Source organism: Alligator mississippiensis, chromosome 5 (assembly GCF_030867095.1).
Source record: "Alligator mississippiensis isolate rAllMis1 chromosome 5, rAllMis1, whole genome shotgun sequence".
Classification (NCBI taxonomy): Eukaryota; Metazoa; Chordata; order Crocodylia; family Alligatoridae; genus Alligator; species Alligator mississippiensis.
The window spans coordinates 84,377,689-84,392,304 of NC_081828.1; the positions used below are offsets into that span (position 1 = coordinate 84,377,689).

The window sequence follows — 14,616 nt, forward strand, 5'->3', positions numbered from 1 at the left end:
TCCCCTTCATGTAGAGATGGGAAAACTGATGCCAGAGCAAACATTTTGAATTTGAGCTTGCAAATGAGCGTCTCTTAAGAATCTAGTACCAGTTGCCACCCCTCTCATCTCTTTAGAATCAGGAAAAATTCCTGTGAAACTTCTTTCATTTGAGGTGCAGGATAACTTATTTATAAATGACAGAGCCAAGGCAGGGTGAACTTCCTTCTGTAGTAGTGTCTCATGAGAGGCATCTTTGAAAACGGACAGGGGAGGGGAATTTGGGGTAGGCAGCAATACAAACCAGATGGAATCCCCTTTTGTTATGATTCTGAAAACCTCCTGGTCCCTGCTTATTTGTGCCCAGGTGATATTTGTGCCCCAGTCTGAGATGGGGCTCATGCATGGCTCAGCTACGTGATCCATCATCCTGATCGAAAACAAAAGCCCTTACAGATGAATTCAAGGCTACAGTTGGGTGTTTATGCTTTGAATTTCTGGCTGCACTCTAGGAGGCTACTCTCCAGCATGCAAGGTAGGTGACAGTAATGCACCTACCTTTGTGGGTTCACAAACTAAGTCTAAGGGGTCCACAAAAGATTACTATGATCAATCAAACATATGTGACTACCTATCGTTACAATTCAAAGAGGTCCACACCTCCATAGACATTTTTTTAGGAGTCCTCAAATGAAAAAAAGGTTGAAAACCACTGCTATAGGTAAAAGGGTGAACTGAAGGAACTGGCAGAGGGGATCTTGCAGACCTTGGCAATAATATTTGCTAAGTCATGGGAGACAGATTAGGTACCTGGAGACTTTAAAAAAGGCAAAAAAGAGAACCCAGGGAATTATATATCAGTTTTCTTGATCTTAATATGCAGGAAGTTAGTAGAACATATCATAAGGAAGTTCATTTGTGTGTGTCTGGAGGTGGAAAGACTGATCACAATCAGTCACTGTGGACTTCCCCAGAACAAACTGGGCCAAACAGAAATGGTTTCCTTCTTCAACAAAATATCCAGCTGGGTGGATGAATGGAATGCAATGGATCTAGCAGCAAGCAAAGGTTAATTATAAATGGATCCATGTGAGAAAGGCATGAAGAGATCTAGTGGTTGGAAGCAGAGGCTAGGCAGAAACTGATAATGGTGAGATAATAAGTTGATGAATGAATTTCTTGAGGGAGGTGATGGATTCTCTGTTGTTGATATTTCAAATGTGTTAAACATCTGTCATGGTTCAAACACAAGTCAAAGGCTGGATCAGTGAAGTGCTGCCTGAAAATCCCTGGCCTGTTTTGTTTAGGAGACCTGTCTGGATAGCCATAATATTCTCTATCAACCTTAAAGAATATAAACATAATAATTTGACCAGTTTCTGCCCACAACTTCTGAATGAGAACAGACCCAGCTCAGACTCCAGGACAGAGAAAGGAAGTCAAGGGGTTCGGGATAGACAGTGAGGAAAAATCCTGTGTTCAGGCAAAGCTTGCAAGGAGTGGCACAGGTTCAGACTTCATTAGCTAAGGTACAGATTGCCAGAGCAATCCAGTTAGGAGCCCAACTCTAGTTTCTAATCCTTGTGAGCTTCTGCAGGACCTGACTCCCAATCCAAACAGCAAGATTTAAGGTTTCACAGCATACTATTGAACCAAGAGAGGCCAAAGTGAACTTTCTGCTCAGAGCTGGGAGAGGAGCTTGCAGAACTTGTATCATACCCGTTCATACAACACAGGCCCCTAGGGACGTGCTGAGGCATTAAGGACATCATGGATTCCTAGAGGAAAGTATCATCTACTAAAATTTGTGGAGCTTGAGAGTTACCTGAGCACACCACACTGACATCTTCTCCATGGTGGCAGTTATGGTCTCCCCAGGACCTGGCCCTACATTCAGAGAGGGTAGCCTCTGTCCCAGTGCAGTTAACATCATCCAGCCAAATACGGTCAGATCCTCTCCCAAAATTAGCTCCTTGGGTTGATACAGCTTTCCCACAGTTCAACTGCCTGCAGACCACTGTAGCATCTTTTTGGTCCCAGCCATCATCACACACAGTTCCCCACTCATGGTCATAGAGCACCTCAACTCTTCCAGCACAGTGGCTTGGGCCATTCACCAGCCGGAGCTCTGCAGAGACAGGAATGTTTCTGCCTGTAAAAAAAGCCAAGGAAAAACTTTTACAGACACTCCTCTGCTATTATCACTGGTGAGGTGGGGAAATCATAGTACTTTTCATTGATAGGACTATATAGCTTGAGCCCACTGTGACTATGCACCATCAGCTCACTCTCCAGCACTGGCATGCAGTCACTTCTGGGGCAGCACAGTCCCCAGAAAATGCCAGTCAGTACTTTGGGGTTCTCAATATTGATGTGGAAATAACCCAGACAAGGTCTAAGAAGGCCAACAATCCAAAGTGTGATCCCACATTCAGTCCTCTTGAAGAGGTGCTGGCTCCAACTGACAGCAGTCCTGACCCATGAGACCTGTAATAAATGACACCCCCATTGAGCCATATGCTGGTTGGGAGTTGGAACAACCCAAGATGGGAAGGAAGTTTGCACTGCCTCCAACATCCAGCCCCTTTGGACAGGTTGCTACTATAGTACTGGGGCATTTAAGTCAGCAGTGACTCAGGGTATGCAGAGCCCTGGACTGATTGCCTCCTGTTCCCTGCAACCTCATCTGCTAGCCCTGTGCTAGGGCACAGACCTAGGAAACTCAGGGGACAGTACAGTCTGTCAGAAGAACATCCCATCATGACCCCTAAAGCTGTCTCTGTAGGGCAGCCTCCCTCATGACACACTGGGTCATGGGCAGCACTCACTGTGAAGGTTGAACACCTCCTACTAGGCTCATGTCCCACTCATGGCAGGCACAGAGACCCCCAGCCACACACTGGGACATTAGAGGGACTCTGAGGGAAGAATGATCTCTGGAAGATTCCCAGACTATTTCTCTGCAGCAGTCCAGTGCCAAGGAGAAAGGACATCACCTGAGCAGACCACACCAGCGTCTTCTCCGTGGTTACAGTTATGGGTTCCCCAAGGCCTGGCCCTGCATTTAGAGAGTGCAGTTTCTGTCCCTGCACAGTTCACCTCATCTAGCCAGATAGGGTCAGGTCCTCGCCCAAACCGAGCCCCGCCTGGGGCTGATTCTGCTGTCCCACAGCCCAGCTGCCTGCACACAACTGCAGCATCTCTTAAGTCCCAGCTGTCATCACACACTGTTCCCCACTGCTGGTTGTGGAACACCTCAACTCTTCCAGAGCAGCGATTTGGGCCTTGAACAAGTCGAAGTTCTGCTGTGACTGGAATGGCTCCATCTGCAAGAAACCCAAGGGAAAAACAATCTCAAGTTACTCTGCCTCTGGTTATTAGTGATCTGAACAGAGCATTTCCTGCTGACAGGGTTCAATGGCCTCTCAGTAAAGCTATTGAATGTGAAATACCCACCCATCAGCATTGCCATACAACCACTAATGGAGGGAATAACATCAAAAACAATTAGTGCCAAGCAATGTGATCCAACATTTTTGGATAATTAATCATTCACTGAATTCATGGGCTTAATAGCCAAGATGAAATTAATTGCAAATGAGGTCTAAGGAAGAGGCCAAAAATTCATACTGGGAGCCTGAATTTATAGACTCTGTTAAGAGCTACAGGCTCTACATGACAGCATAGAGTCGAATCTGTGCTCTGCAAAGCACCTTATCAAGCCATACTGTGTTTTTGTGTCAGAATGATCTATGCTGGGAAAAAAGATTTCACTGCCCGGACACCTAATCCCCTCTAGCAGATTCCTAGCACGGTGCCTGGGCATTTGGATCAGCAGTGACTCAGAGCACGTCAAGGCCTTGACTGCTTGCCTCCTGCTTCCTGACACACCATTTACTAGGCCTGTGCTAAAGCACTCTGGGAGGATTGCTTACTCTGACATGAGAGCCTCCCTGACCCTTATAATGCAACTCCCCTTGCAACATACTGGGGCACTAGGGTCAGCACTCACTGCCTGGGAAGAACTTCCCCTACTGAATCCTAATGATACCCTATTGCACAGCCCCCTACCATGACACACAAAGACACTGGGGTCAGTAGTCATTGTGAGGGCAAAGCGTCCCCTACTGTACTCTAAAGCTAGCTCAGCAGCACAGCCTTTGTTGTGATGCACTAAAGCAGTGGAGGGCAAACATTTTTGGCACTTAGCACAAATTAGCCTGACACCCTCCTAAATGCCACTCTGATCCCTTTTTCTTAGCTGATCTGTGGCTCAGCTTTCTGCTTCCTGCCCTATCTGCCACTAAGCTGCCTATCCTCTTCCCAGTCTGCTTCCTGCCACACACAAAGATTGCCCATGCCACTTTAGATACCCATGCTGCAGATTGGCCACTCCTGCACTAGGGCACTGGGCTCAGCACTCAATCTAAGGGATAAACACCCCTACTGGATTATGGGTTCCTGCACCACAGCACCCCTTGGGACCAGGGTACAGCAGCTCTGGGAGCATCCATGACTCAGAAACATCCTCCAGGGAGACTCCAAGATAATTTCCCTGTAGTAGCCTAGTGCCAAGGAGAAAGAGCATCACCTGAGCAGACCACACCGGCATCTTCTCTGTGGTTACAGTTATGGGTTCCCCAAGGCCCAGCTCTGCATTCAGAGAGTGCAGTTTCTATCCCTACACAGTTCACCTCATCTAGCCAGATAGGGTCAGGTCCTCGCCCAAACCGAGCCCCGCTTGGGGCTGATTCTGCTGTCCCACAGCCCAGCTGCCTGCACACAACTGCAGCATCTCTTAAGTCCCAGCTGTCATCACACACAGTTCCCCACTGCTGGTTGTGGAACACCTCAACTCTTCCAGAGCAGCGGCTTGTGCCATTCACCACTCTGACCTTTTCTGAGCCTATAACAGCTCCATCTGCAACAAACACAAGAGAGTTAAAGACATAAAAGAAATATCACTGGAACAAATTAGGTTTATTAGGATGCAGTTCAGACTAATGGGATACAGCTAGTGTGGTAATTCATCATTCAGTAGCTTTCTGGACTAAATAACCATAGTGAAATCATTCAGATGAGGTTAGAGGTGGCCACAAATTCAGAATGAGACCCTGAGCTCGCTGTCCCCAGGGGCAGCTATACGCTTCCTCAAGCAGCAAATCCAGCCTGTGGAATCTGTCTCACAGGATACACCATAGACCCATATTGAGCTTGGGAGTTGACCACGGGTAATGACTTTGTATCTCCCCATGTACTTCACTCCCTCCCAACAGCAACTGAACACAGTGCCAGGACATTTGAGCTGGCACAGGTACAAGGTATGTTGAACCCTGTACTGATCATCTCCTGCTTGCTGAAAGGCAGTCTACCAGTCCTTTGCTGAAGTACTTGGGGCAGCATTAACTCTAAGGGGAGAGGAGCTTCTGCTCCACAAGGACTTCTCCCTCTATCACAGTGCCACCTAGAACCCGTATTTAGTCAGCACTGTCTCAGGGTCCCCTTCCTGGAGTAGCCCCAATGATGAGGATCAAGAGTATCACCTGAGCACACCACCCCAGCGGCTTCTCCATTGTTGCAGTTATGGATTCCCCAAGGCCTGGCCCGGCATTCAGTGAGAGTCTCCTCCGTCCCTTGGCAGTTAACATCATCCAGCCAGATACGGTTAGATCCTCGCCCAAACCGAGCCCCACCGGGGGCTAACATTGCTGTCCCACAGCCCAGCTGCCTGCATACCACCCCAGCATCTCTTAAGTCCCAGCTGTCATCACACACGGTTCCCCACTGGTTGTCGTGAAACACTTCTACTGTCCCAGAGCAGCGGCCCAGGCCATTCACCAGTCGGAGCACTTCTGAGGTAGGAATTTCTGCACCTGTAAGACACCCAAGGGAATTAACACAGAGGATCCATCACTGAGTCAGGGTAGGATTTTTGGGAAGCAGTTCAGACTAATAGGATGCAGCTATTTGGGGTAATTTATCATTCAGTACTTTCTGGGTTAAAAAGCTTCAGGGGAACAATCCAGATGAAGTTAGTGGAGGCCAGCAATTCACAATGAAACCCTGAGCTCATTGTCCCCAGGGGCAGCTGTAGGCTTCCTCAGGTAGCATATGCAGCCTTTGGGATCTGTGTCACAGGATACCCCATATTGAGCTTGGGAGTTGATACGGGTGATGACTTTGTATCACCCCATGTACTTTACTCCCTCCCAACAGGGACCTAGCACAATGCCAGGACATTTGAGCTGGCACAGGCTTAGAGTATGTCGAGCTCCATACTGATCATCTCCTGCTCTCTAAAAGACAGTCTGCTAGCCCTGCACTGCAGCACTTGGGGCATTATTAACTCTGAGGGGAAAGGGACTTATCCTGCTCCACAAGGACATCTCCCTCTATCACATTGCCACCTAGAAACCATACTTAGTCAGCACTGTCCCAGGGTGATATTTCAGTCCCCTTCCTGGAGTAGCCCCAATGCTGAGGATCAAGAGTATCACCTGAGCACACCACCCCAGCATCTTCTCCATGGTTGCAGTTATGGTTTCCCCAACGCTTGGCCCGGCATTCAGTGAGAGTCTCCTCCGTCCCTTGGCAGTTAACATCATCCAGCCAGATACGGTTAGATCCTCTCCCAAACCGAGCCCCACCGGGGGCTGACACTGCTGTCCCACAGCCCAGCTGCCTGCATACCACCCCAGCATCTTTTAAGTCCCAGCTGTCATCACACACAGTTCCCCACTGGTTGTCGTGAAACACTTCGACTCTTCCAGCACAGCGGTTCTGGCCATTCACCAGCTGGAGCTCTTTGGTGGCAGGAATGGCTCCATCTGAAAGAAACCCAAGGAAATAACTCTCACAGACATTCCTCTGCTGCTTACCATTACTGTGGTGGGGGAACATAGCATCTGCCACTGACAGGATGGTGCAGTCTTTGCATAGAGCTACTGCCTATGAAAACCTAATTTACTAAATATCGGTGGGCAGCCACCACCAGGGCAGGCTCCAGTTGTTGGGAAGGAGGCCAAAGAAATGTTAGCAAGTAATTTTGGGTAATTAATCATTTGATCAATTTTGGGGTTAAATAAAAGTCTTGGAAAAATCTAGAACAGGGTCTTATGAGACCAGCAATTTACAGAATGATCCAGAAGCAGCTGTAGATTCTCCAGCAACAAATCTGACTAGTGGATATGTGCTGCATAGCATCCCATAGAGCTGGACTGGGCAGAAAGCCTCTCACACCTCCCTTAACACTTCTTCTTGCTTCACATCCAAAAGCCTCACAATGGGGTATCAGATCAACATGTAGTGAGGAGAGCAACAGCTAATGGGGGCCCTTATCTTTCCATGAAACACAAGGGGGAAGTTACAGTCAGACCTGAGTGCAAGGGGAAAGAATGCCTAATGAGCCCCACCTTCATCCTTTTAACACCTGCTATCACATGATGGATGAGGGGTACCTGAGCATACCACACCGGCATCTTCCCTGTGATTACAGTTATTGATTCCCCAAGGCCTGGCCCCACATTCAGAAAGGGCAGCTTCAGTCCCTCTGCAGTCCGTGTCATCCAGCCAGATATGGGCAGATCCTTGTCCAAAGAGAGCCCAACATGGGGCTAATATGGCTGTCCCACAACCCAACTGCCTGCACACCACGTTAGCATCGAAAAAATCCCAGTCATCGTCACACACGGTGCCCCACATGTTGTTATAAAACACCTTGACCCTCCCAGCACAGCAACTGGAACCATTCACCAGACGAAGTGGAGCCAGGACAGAAATGACTGAGCCTGCAACATGCCAAGGGAAAAAACTCTCAGAGGCTTTTCTTTGTATCTGGTGCAGATAGTGATGCTGGTGACTGTAGCATTAGTGATCAGTATGACTGGCCTCCAAGAGGGATGTCTACATATCAGCAGTTCATTTGCTGCCACTGACACGCAGCCACCTCTGGAGTGGGATGGGGCAGCCAAGAAATAGGACAGGGAAATAAGTGTGTGGGCTAGGTAGAACTGGAAGAAAGAAGGAACCTCTATCTTGACACATTTGTTGGGGAATGTTAAAGGTTAGAGCTCATTATATAAGTTGCAAATTGGGCACAACAGTGTTAGGTCCAAGACTCTTGACAAAGTAGCCATGGACTTCTTGTCTCTTGCAAGTGGCAGCCAGCTCCACATAACATCAAATTCAGCTGGTGGGGTCTAGAGACATACACTGCTCCATTTTGCTGTAGTGGGGCACAGGGATCAGACTGATCTGACATGGACAAATGCCTTTCTCTTCAACCCATTCACTGCTCCTGACCAGAATGGTCTTAACTCTGTACTGGATCATCAGAGACACTGCTGACTGAGCGGCAAGAGTGAATACCGCCCCCCACCCCTCCCAGCTTTCCTGAAGGAAAGGCTTTCAGAAATGAAGGATCCAGGATCAGCACAGACTGCAAAGTTGGCTGCTCCTTATTGAAATGCCTTTGCACTGCCCTGGTTGCAGGTGTCAGCATTGCCTCCATCAGAAAAAGCAGACTGTGAGATGGAAATTTCCCAGTCTGCTTCTTACAGTACCTAGGGAAGCATGGAGGATGAGGGATACCTGAGCATACCACGCCAGCATCTTTTCCATGGTGGCAGCTATTGTTTCCCCAAGGCCTGGCCTTGCATTCAGTGAGAGCAGTTTCTGTCCCATTGCAGTTAACATCATCTAACCAAATGTGCTCAGATCCTTCTCCAAAGTGAGCTTCAAGTAGGGCAGATAATGCTGTCCCACAGCCCAGCTGTTTACACACTACTTCAGCATCAGTTAAATCCCAGCTGTTGTCACACACAGTTCCCCATTGCTTGTCATGGAGCACCTCGACTCTTCCAGTGCAGCGATTTGAGCCATTCATCAGCCGGAGGTGAACTGGTTCTGGAATGGTTGTGTCTGTAAACACAACAGGAAAGAAATGCTTAGGAGGGATCCTGTATGTATGATCACTAGTAACTGTGGGGAAGATGGGTTCTTGTGTCCCCTCTTTATGACTGCTGACATGCAACCATCCATGGCCTTAATATAGTTAACACCATATTAAGCAGTGATATGGCATAAAGAGCGATGGGAGGGTGTCTCACAGAGACACCCCTCTCCCTGTAAAATAATATTTCATATCACTGCCATCAACACTGTGGCCAGTAGTGACCTCACTGCAAGGGGCAGCACCCTTTAGTGAGTGCCCACAGCCACCTCACTCTCTGCAAAACTCACCTTTAACAACCCATGGTACAAAACATTCAGAGCTGACTTCAAGGGGAAAAAGCCCTTTAATGACACCACAACCTGCTCCATGTAGCAGTCCTGCATGAGATACCTGAACATACAACGCCAGCATCTTCTCCATGGTGACAGTTATGAACTCCCCAGGACCTGGCATTGCATTGAGTAAGGGATGTTTCCGTGCCTATACAGTTCACATCATCCAGCCAGACACGGGTAGAGCCTCGTCCAAATTGAGCCCCTCCTGGAGCTGACACTGCTGTCCCACAGCCCAGCTGCCTGCAAACCACGCCAGCATCTTTTAAGTCCCAGTTATCATCGCACACTGTTCCCCACTGATGGTCATGAAGCACCTCAACTCTCCCAGCGCAGCGAGTGTGACCATTCACTAGGCGGACTGAAGCCAGGTCTATGTCTAAATCTGCAAACATGCAAAGAAATAAATACATGGAAAATCCTGTGCGTCTGATCATTAGTAACAGTGGAGAATGCAAGCCCTAACTGAAAGGCTTCTGTAGACAGCTACAGTCTGTCATAGGTTCCTTCACCACCACTGATTGGTACCAAACCTAGAAGTAAGAAATGGCACCTGAGACAGGCAGGGGAAATCTGGAAGTGTGGAAGAGTCCTGGACCCCATCACGGCTTAAGGGAAGGTTACAGGTTCAGAGTAATACGGTAGTTAAACTTGGCCAGAAAAATGGGATGGGGAATCGAATGACTGGCCAAATGTTTCATTCTATTCTTTCCTGATCAGCCATGACCAAGTCTTTCTCTGGTACTCTTTCTGAATCTGGCCTGTTGGGCAGCCCTGGGAGGGAGGTTTGCAGGAAACGTGAGGCCAGGAGGAAGGAAGCAAGCCAGATGTGTGTGGCTCAGTGAGGTGGCTGCTAAACAAGAAAGTAAAGGACTCTTGTTTCCAGCAGCAGGCACTTTCTCTCTGGCACTGCCCTTCATCCATTTTTTTCCAGTGGCTGTTAATGGCTCAACTCCAAAAAAAAAGTGCTGGAAAAAAGGCTATATAATGGGTGACCTGAAGTCTTCTGCCTTGATTCATGCCCTCTCTGGGTGAAAGGGGCCTAGAAATCAAGACCCAGCCACTAAGCTGTGAGGAAAATAAGATATGGGGAAATAAACACACACCCCTCTTTCTTCTTCCTGAGATTAGATCCCATAGTCACAGGGTCTGGCTGACTCCATTTTCTAGGTCTGCTATGCATCCACAAGGGCCTTGTGCATGATGAGCCCTGGTCATACATGCATGACTAATATACTCATCCTTTCACACAGGGCTACATGTCAAGGAATAGGATTTCCTTGGGCACTGAAGTGCCAAAAATACCCTATAGACATCCAAGAAAGGGTCACTTAGAGAACCAGGAAAGAACAGAATGCCACCCAGAGATTCCCAGGGTTACTGGTGAAAGGTTGCAGGCTGTCTGGCACTGTATCTAACCACTATGGTCAATGACCAGAGAATGCATTGAACCATAGACGGGCATAGCATTCAGGGGAGAGAAAAGGTCTTTTACAGTGACCGCCTCATCCACTCCTTGCTGAAACAGCCTCCCTTAGGACCACACAGGGGCATTGTGCACACACTCTAAGAGGAGAGTACCCCAAACTGCTATCCCAAAATTGCTCTTAATGCTTCAGGCCCCAACCCCTTGCTGGAACATCACGGTGTGCAATGAGTCTGATGGGTGAGAGCTTCTTACCGAGTCCCACCCTAATATCTGCAGAATATTTTGACAACACAGTATGGAAAACTGAATCTGGACTAACTACAAGGGAATAAGATTCCATTAAGAGCCCTCATCCTGCTCCCTGAAATAACCATGGTGAAATAATGAATGAGACTTACCTGAGCACACCACACTGGCATCTTCTGCGTGGCTGCAGTCATTTTGACCCCAAGGCTTTGACTTGCATTCAGAGAGGGCAGCTTCTGTCCCCACGCAGTTAATGTCATCAAGCCATATGGGCCCAGAGCCCAGCCCAAAGTGAGCCTTATGTGGAGCTGACACTGCGGTCCCACAGCCCAATTGTCTGCACACAATGCCAGCATCATTTAAGTCCCAGTCGTCATCACACACGGTTCCCCACTGACCATCATGAAACACCTCAACTCTTCCAGCACAGCGACTTGAGCTCTTCACCAGCCGGACCTGAGCTAAAGCTGGAGGAACTGAGCCTGTGAACACCGCAAATGAATAAATACTCAGAGTGATTCCCAGGCATCTGATCTCTATTGATATCAAGGAAGGTAGCATTTTCCACTCCTGGGTCCAAACAGCTTCTGCACATAGCTACTGCACATTAGGGGTCTCCGTGAGGAGTTTCTCTGCAGGGTGAACTGCTGTCACTTTTAGCTTGGTAAAGAGCAGTTGACTGAAAGGGCGTGGGTAGATTTGGACTTTGTTGGACAGGAAGTGAAGAAATATTTTCTGTCCACTCACAGCTAAGAGGGATGTTATGGATTCATATTTATTACTAGAGATTTAAAGTGGCCCAAGCAAGGAGGTTAGAAGGCTTGACTTAGGACCGTGGTTGTTTCATCCTCCTGATAGGCTAGATGCACTGATTCAAACCAGTGACATCAATGGATTACAGAGGATCCTGTTATGCTACAGTAGGGTATAGAGGTCAAGGAAAAGCCATTCTATGGCATTTTGCACACTACTTCCTCTAGTGCTGAGCCCCTTTAGTACCATGCTGCAGAAGATGGCTCAATCACAATTACAAAGATTTCTTCCCCAACCATCTCCATATTTTGCAGTGCTTTAGTGCTTCCCTGAGACATAGGTCTCACTGCAGGGGAGAATGCCTGTTAATGTTATGGCCAGCCCACAACTTGTGTTGGGGCACTAGAGTTAATTCAGACTCAGAAAGGAAAGGAGGTGGCATCATGCAAACTTGTAAACCTGCCCCTGCAGCTCCCTGATCATTATGAAAAGGGACAGTTACCTCCGCATACAACACTGGCATCTTTTTTATGTGTACAGCTACTGTCTTCCAAAACTGTAGTTCTGCACAGGGAGAGGCTGGTTTCTGTCCCTGTGCAGTTCACCTTCTTCAGCCAGATGTGGTCAGATGCCTCTCCAAAGTGAGCCCCGCCTGGGGCTGACACTGCCATCCCACAGTCGAGTTGCTTACACACTACTTGAGCCTCAGTTAAATCCCAGCTCTCATCACAAATGGTGCCCCAGGTGTTGTTGTAAAGCACCTCGACTCGCCCAGCACAGCGGTTCGTGCCATTTGCTAGCTGGATTGCAACTGGATCAAAACTATTTGAAGCTGCAGACACAATAAGAGAATAAACACTTAGGGAGATTTCTGTGCACAGACATATTTGGGAACATTGCACCTCAAACTGGTGGGTCTAAACAGTGTCAATACACATGGTCAAGAATTCCCTCACCATCTCCAACGTGCAGCCAACCCTAGTTAGTAACAGGCAACAGGGACAGGCAAGGGAGATCTGGCTCAGGGAATGGTCACAGGAAGTATGGGAAGGTCCTGTACCCAATTACAGCCACAGAGGGCGTTAACATTCTGGACTAATACTTAGAGATGCAAAGGGGACAGAACAGTTGGGTTCAGAGACAGGGGCTTGGCAAAGAATTCCAGGGTAACTAATCCTTGTGGGAGGCTGCATGCTTCATCTGCCACTGCATGTGTCCAGTAAGATCAAGGGCAAGAGTGCTACATTGTTTCTCACAGGGTTCAAAGACAGCAGATATTGGAAAAAGCCTCTCATGGTAACTCCTGCATGTCTCCCTGAAGCACAGCCCTCCTTAGCATCACCCAGGGGCACTGTGGGCAGTGCTGGCCCTGAGCACCCCTTATGGAATCCCTCCTGCCCCAATCTTGTAGGACAGGCCTTTTCACCATAAAGGACACCAAAAGCATCACTGAGTACAAGGAACAAGCATCCACAAGCAGCCCTTGCTCAACTCTATACAGCACTCATAGAGACATTTGAGAGCTACCTGAGCACACCACAGATGCATCTTCCCCATGGTAACAGTTATTTTTTCCCCACGAACTGGCTTGGCAGTCAGAGAGGGCAGCTTCCAACCCCGTGCAGTTCACTTCATCCAGCCAGATGCGTTCATGTCCTCGCCCAAAGTAAGCCTTGCCTGGGGCTGATACCGCTGTCCCACAGCCCAGCTGCTTGCACACCACTCCAGCATCAGTTAAATCCCATCCATCGTCACACACAGTTCCCCACTGATGGTCATGAAGAACCTCGACTCTCCCAGCACATGAGTTGGGGCCATCAACCAGTTGGAGCGGGCCTCGGTCTGGAGTGTCGGAACCTGCAAACACCCCAAGGAAGCATATGCTCAGAAAGAATCTAACTACGGGAGATGCTACAGGATTAGCAGTGTCCTCTGTATGCAGCAGCTGCAGGTTAAGAGGTTCCCTGACCACCAGTGTCAGGTATCCACCACTGAGAGATCAGGGCCTCTAGGAGACAGGGCACAAGAAGAGGACTGTGTAGCACAGCAGGTGAGGTGGACTTCAGTGTCCAGACCCAGCTTTGAGGCATATTTCAGTTTCACAGCTAATTACCCATAGCAATTTGATCAGGTTCACAGCTAATTACTCATAATAATGGGATGAGGATCCTTTTTTGTGCAGGAGGAAGCTCCAGTTCCTAATTTGTTTGTGTGGCTTTAGGCTCAGCTTGACACCAGATCTGACTAGTGGGAGCAAAGGTCTCACAGTGCCCCACTGTGCCCAGTGGGACACAGTTACAACCAGGAAACTGGATGAAGGAGGGCTTCCTATTGCACTGCACACATCACCTCATGCAGTGCAGGGCCATCACCTTGCTGGGCTGCCAATGGAGAGAGGTTATCACCAGGGATCCAGGTTTTCCATTTGCCATGGAAAAACACAGATTTTCTCCTTTAAAGGAGAAAAAACTAGGAAACTGGGTTTTCCCTTTCAGGTCAGCAGAGTTCCAGCCTGCAATGGGATGCTTGGGCCTGGGGGGAGGGGATGCAGAGGGAAGGAGGTGCCATGTGCGTGTGTGCATGCAGACGTGCAAGTGGCAGCTAGGCAGGATGGAGGAGAGCACCTCCCACAGCTTCCTCCAGGTAAGTCTATGGGAACAGCTGGGAGAGACACAGGGGACACATCAGGGGGGCAAGGGGGCACAGCCAATGCAACTCTGTGCCCCCATATTTATGCACCCACAACAGGGCACAGAGTTGCAGCTGGGCCAGACCAGCTCCAGGCAGGGGCTGCTTCTATGACCCAGCAGGCAGGACTTAGTGTGGGAGGGAGTGCTGCCATGGCCAACAAGGGAAGGCACCCCCTGCCCATCCAGCAGCAGCAGGGAGAACAACACCATGCTGTCATGCTTCACCTTGGCAGC

The 14,616-nt window shown here is 48.8% G+C and overlaps 1 protein-coding gene across 2 annotated transcripts in view; it reads right to left on the reverse strand.

The window, feature by feature from the left end:
• LOC102557688 (deleted in malignant brain tumors 1 protein) overlaps window positions 1-14,616 on the reverse strand; it is a 40,863-nt gene that overhangs the window by 9,607 nt on the left and 16,640 nt on the right. Inside the window, exons 5-14 of one of the 2 annotated variants that reach the window (XM_014611411.2) lie at window positions 13,220-13,549; window positions 12,195-12,524; window positions 11,092-11,421; window positions 9,323-9,649; window positions 8,569-8,898; window positions 6,477-6,806; window positions 5,523-5,852; window positions 4,571-4,900; window positions 2,976-3,305; window positions 1,805-2,131 (exon numbers count right to left, since the gene is read on the reverse strand). In XM_014611411.2, coding sequence (XP_014466897.1) covers window positions 1,805-2,131; window positions 2,976-3,305; window positions 4,571-4,900; window positions 5,523-5,852; window positions 6,477-6,806; window positions 8,569-8,898; window positions 9,323-9,649; window positions 11,092-11,421; window positions 12,195-12,524; window positions 13,220-13,549 — 3,294 coding nt within the window. The remainder of the gene's footprint in view (window positions 1-1,804; window positions 2,132-2,975; window positions 3,306-4,570; window positions 4,901-5,522; window positions 5,853-6,476; window positions 6,807-8,568; window positions 8,899-9,322; window positions 9,650-11,091; window positions 11,422-12,194; window positions 12,525-13,219; window positions 13,550-14,616) is intronic. The other variant, XM_014611413.2, reaches the window with a different exon arrangement.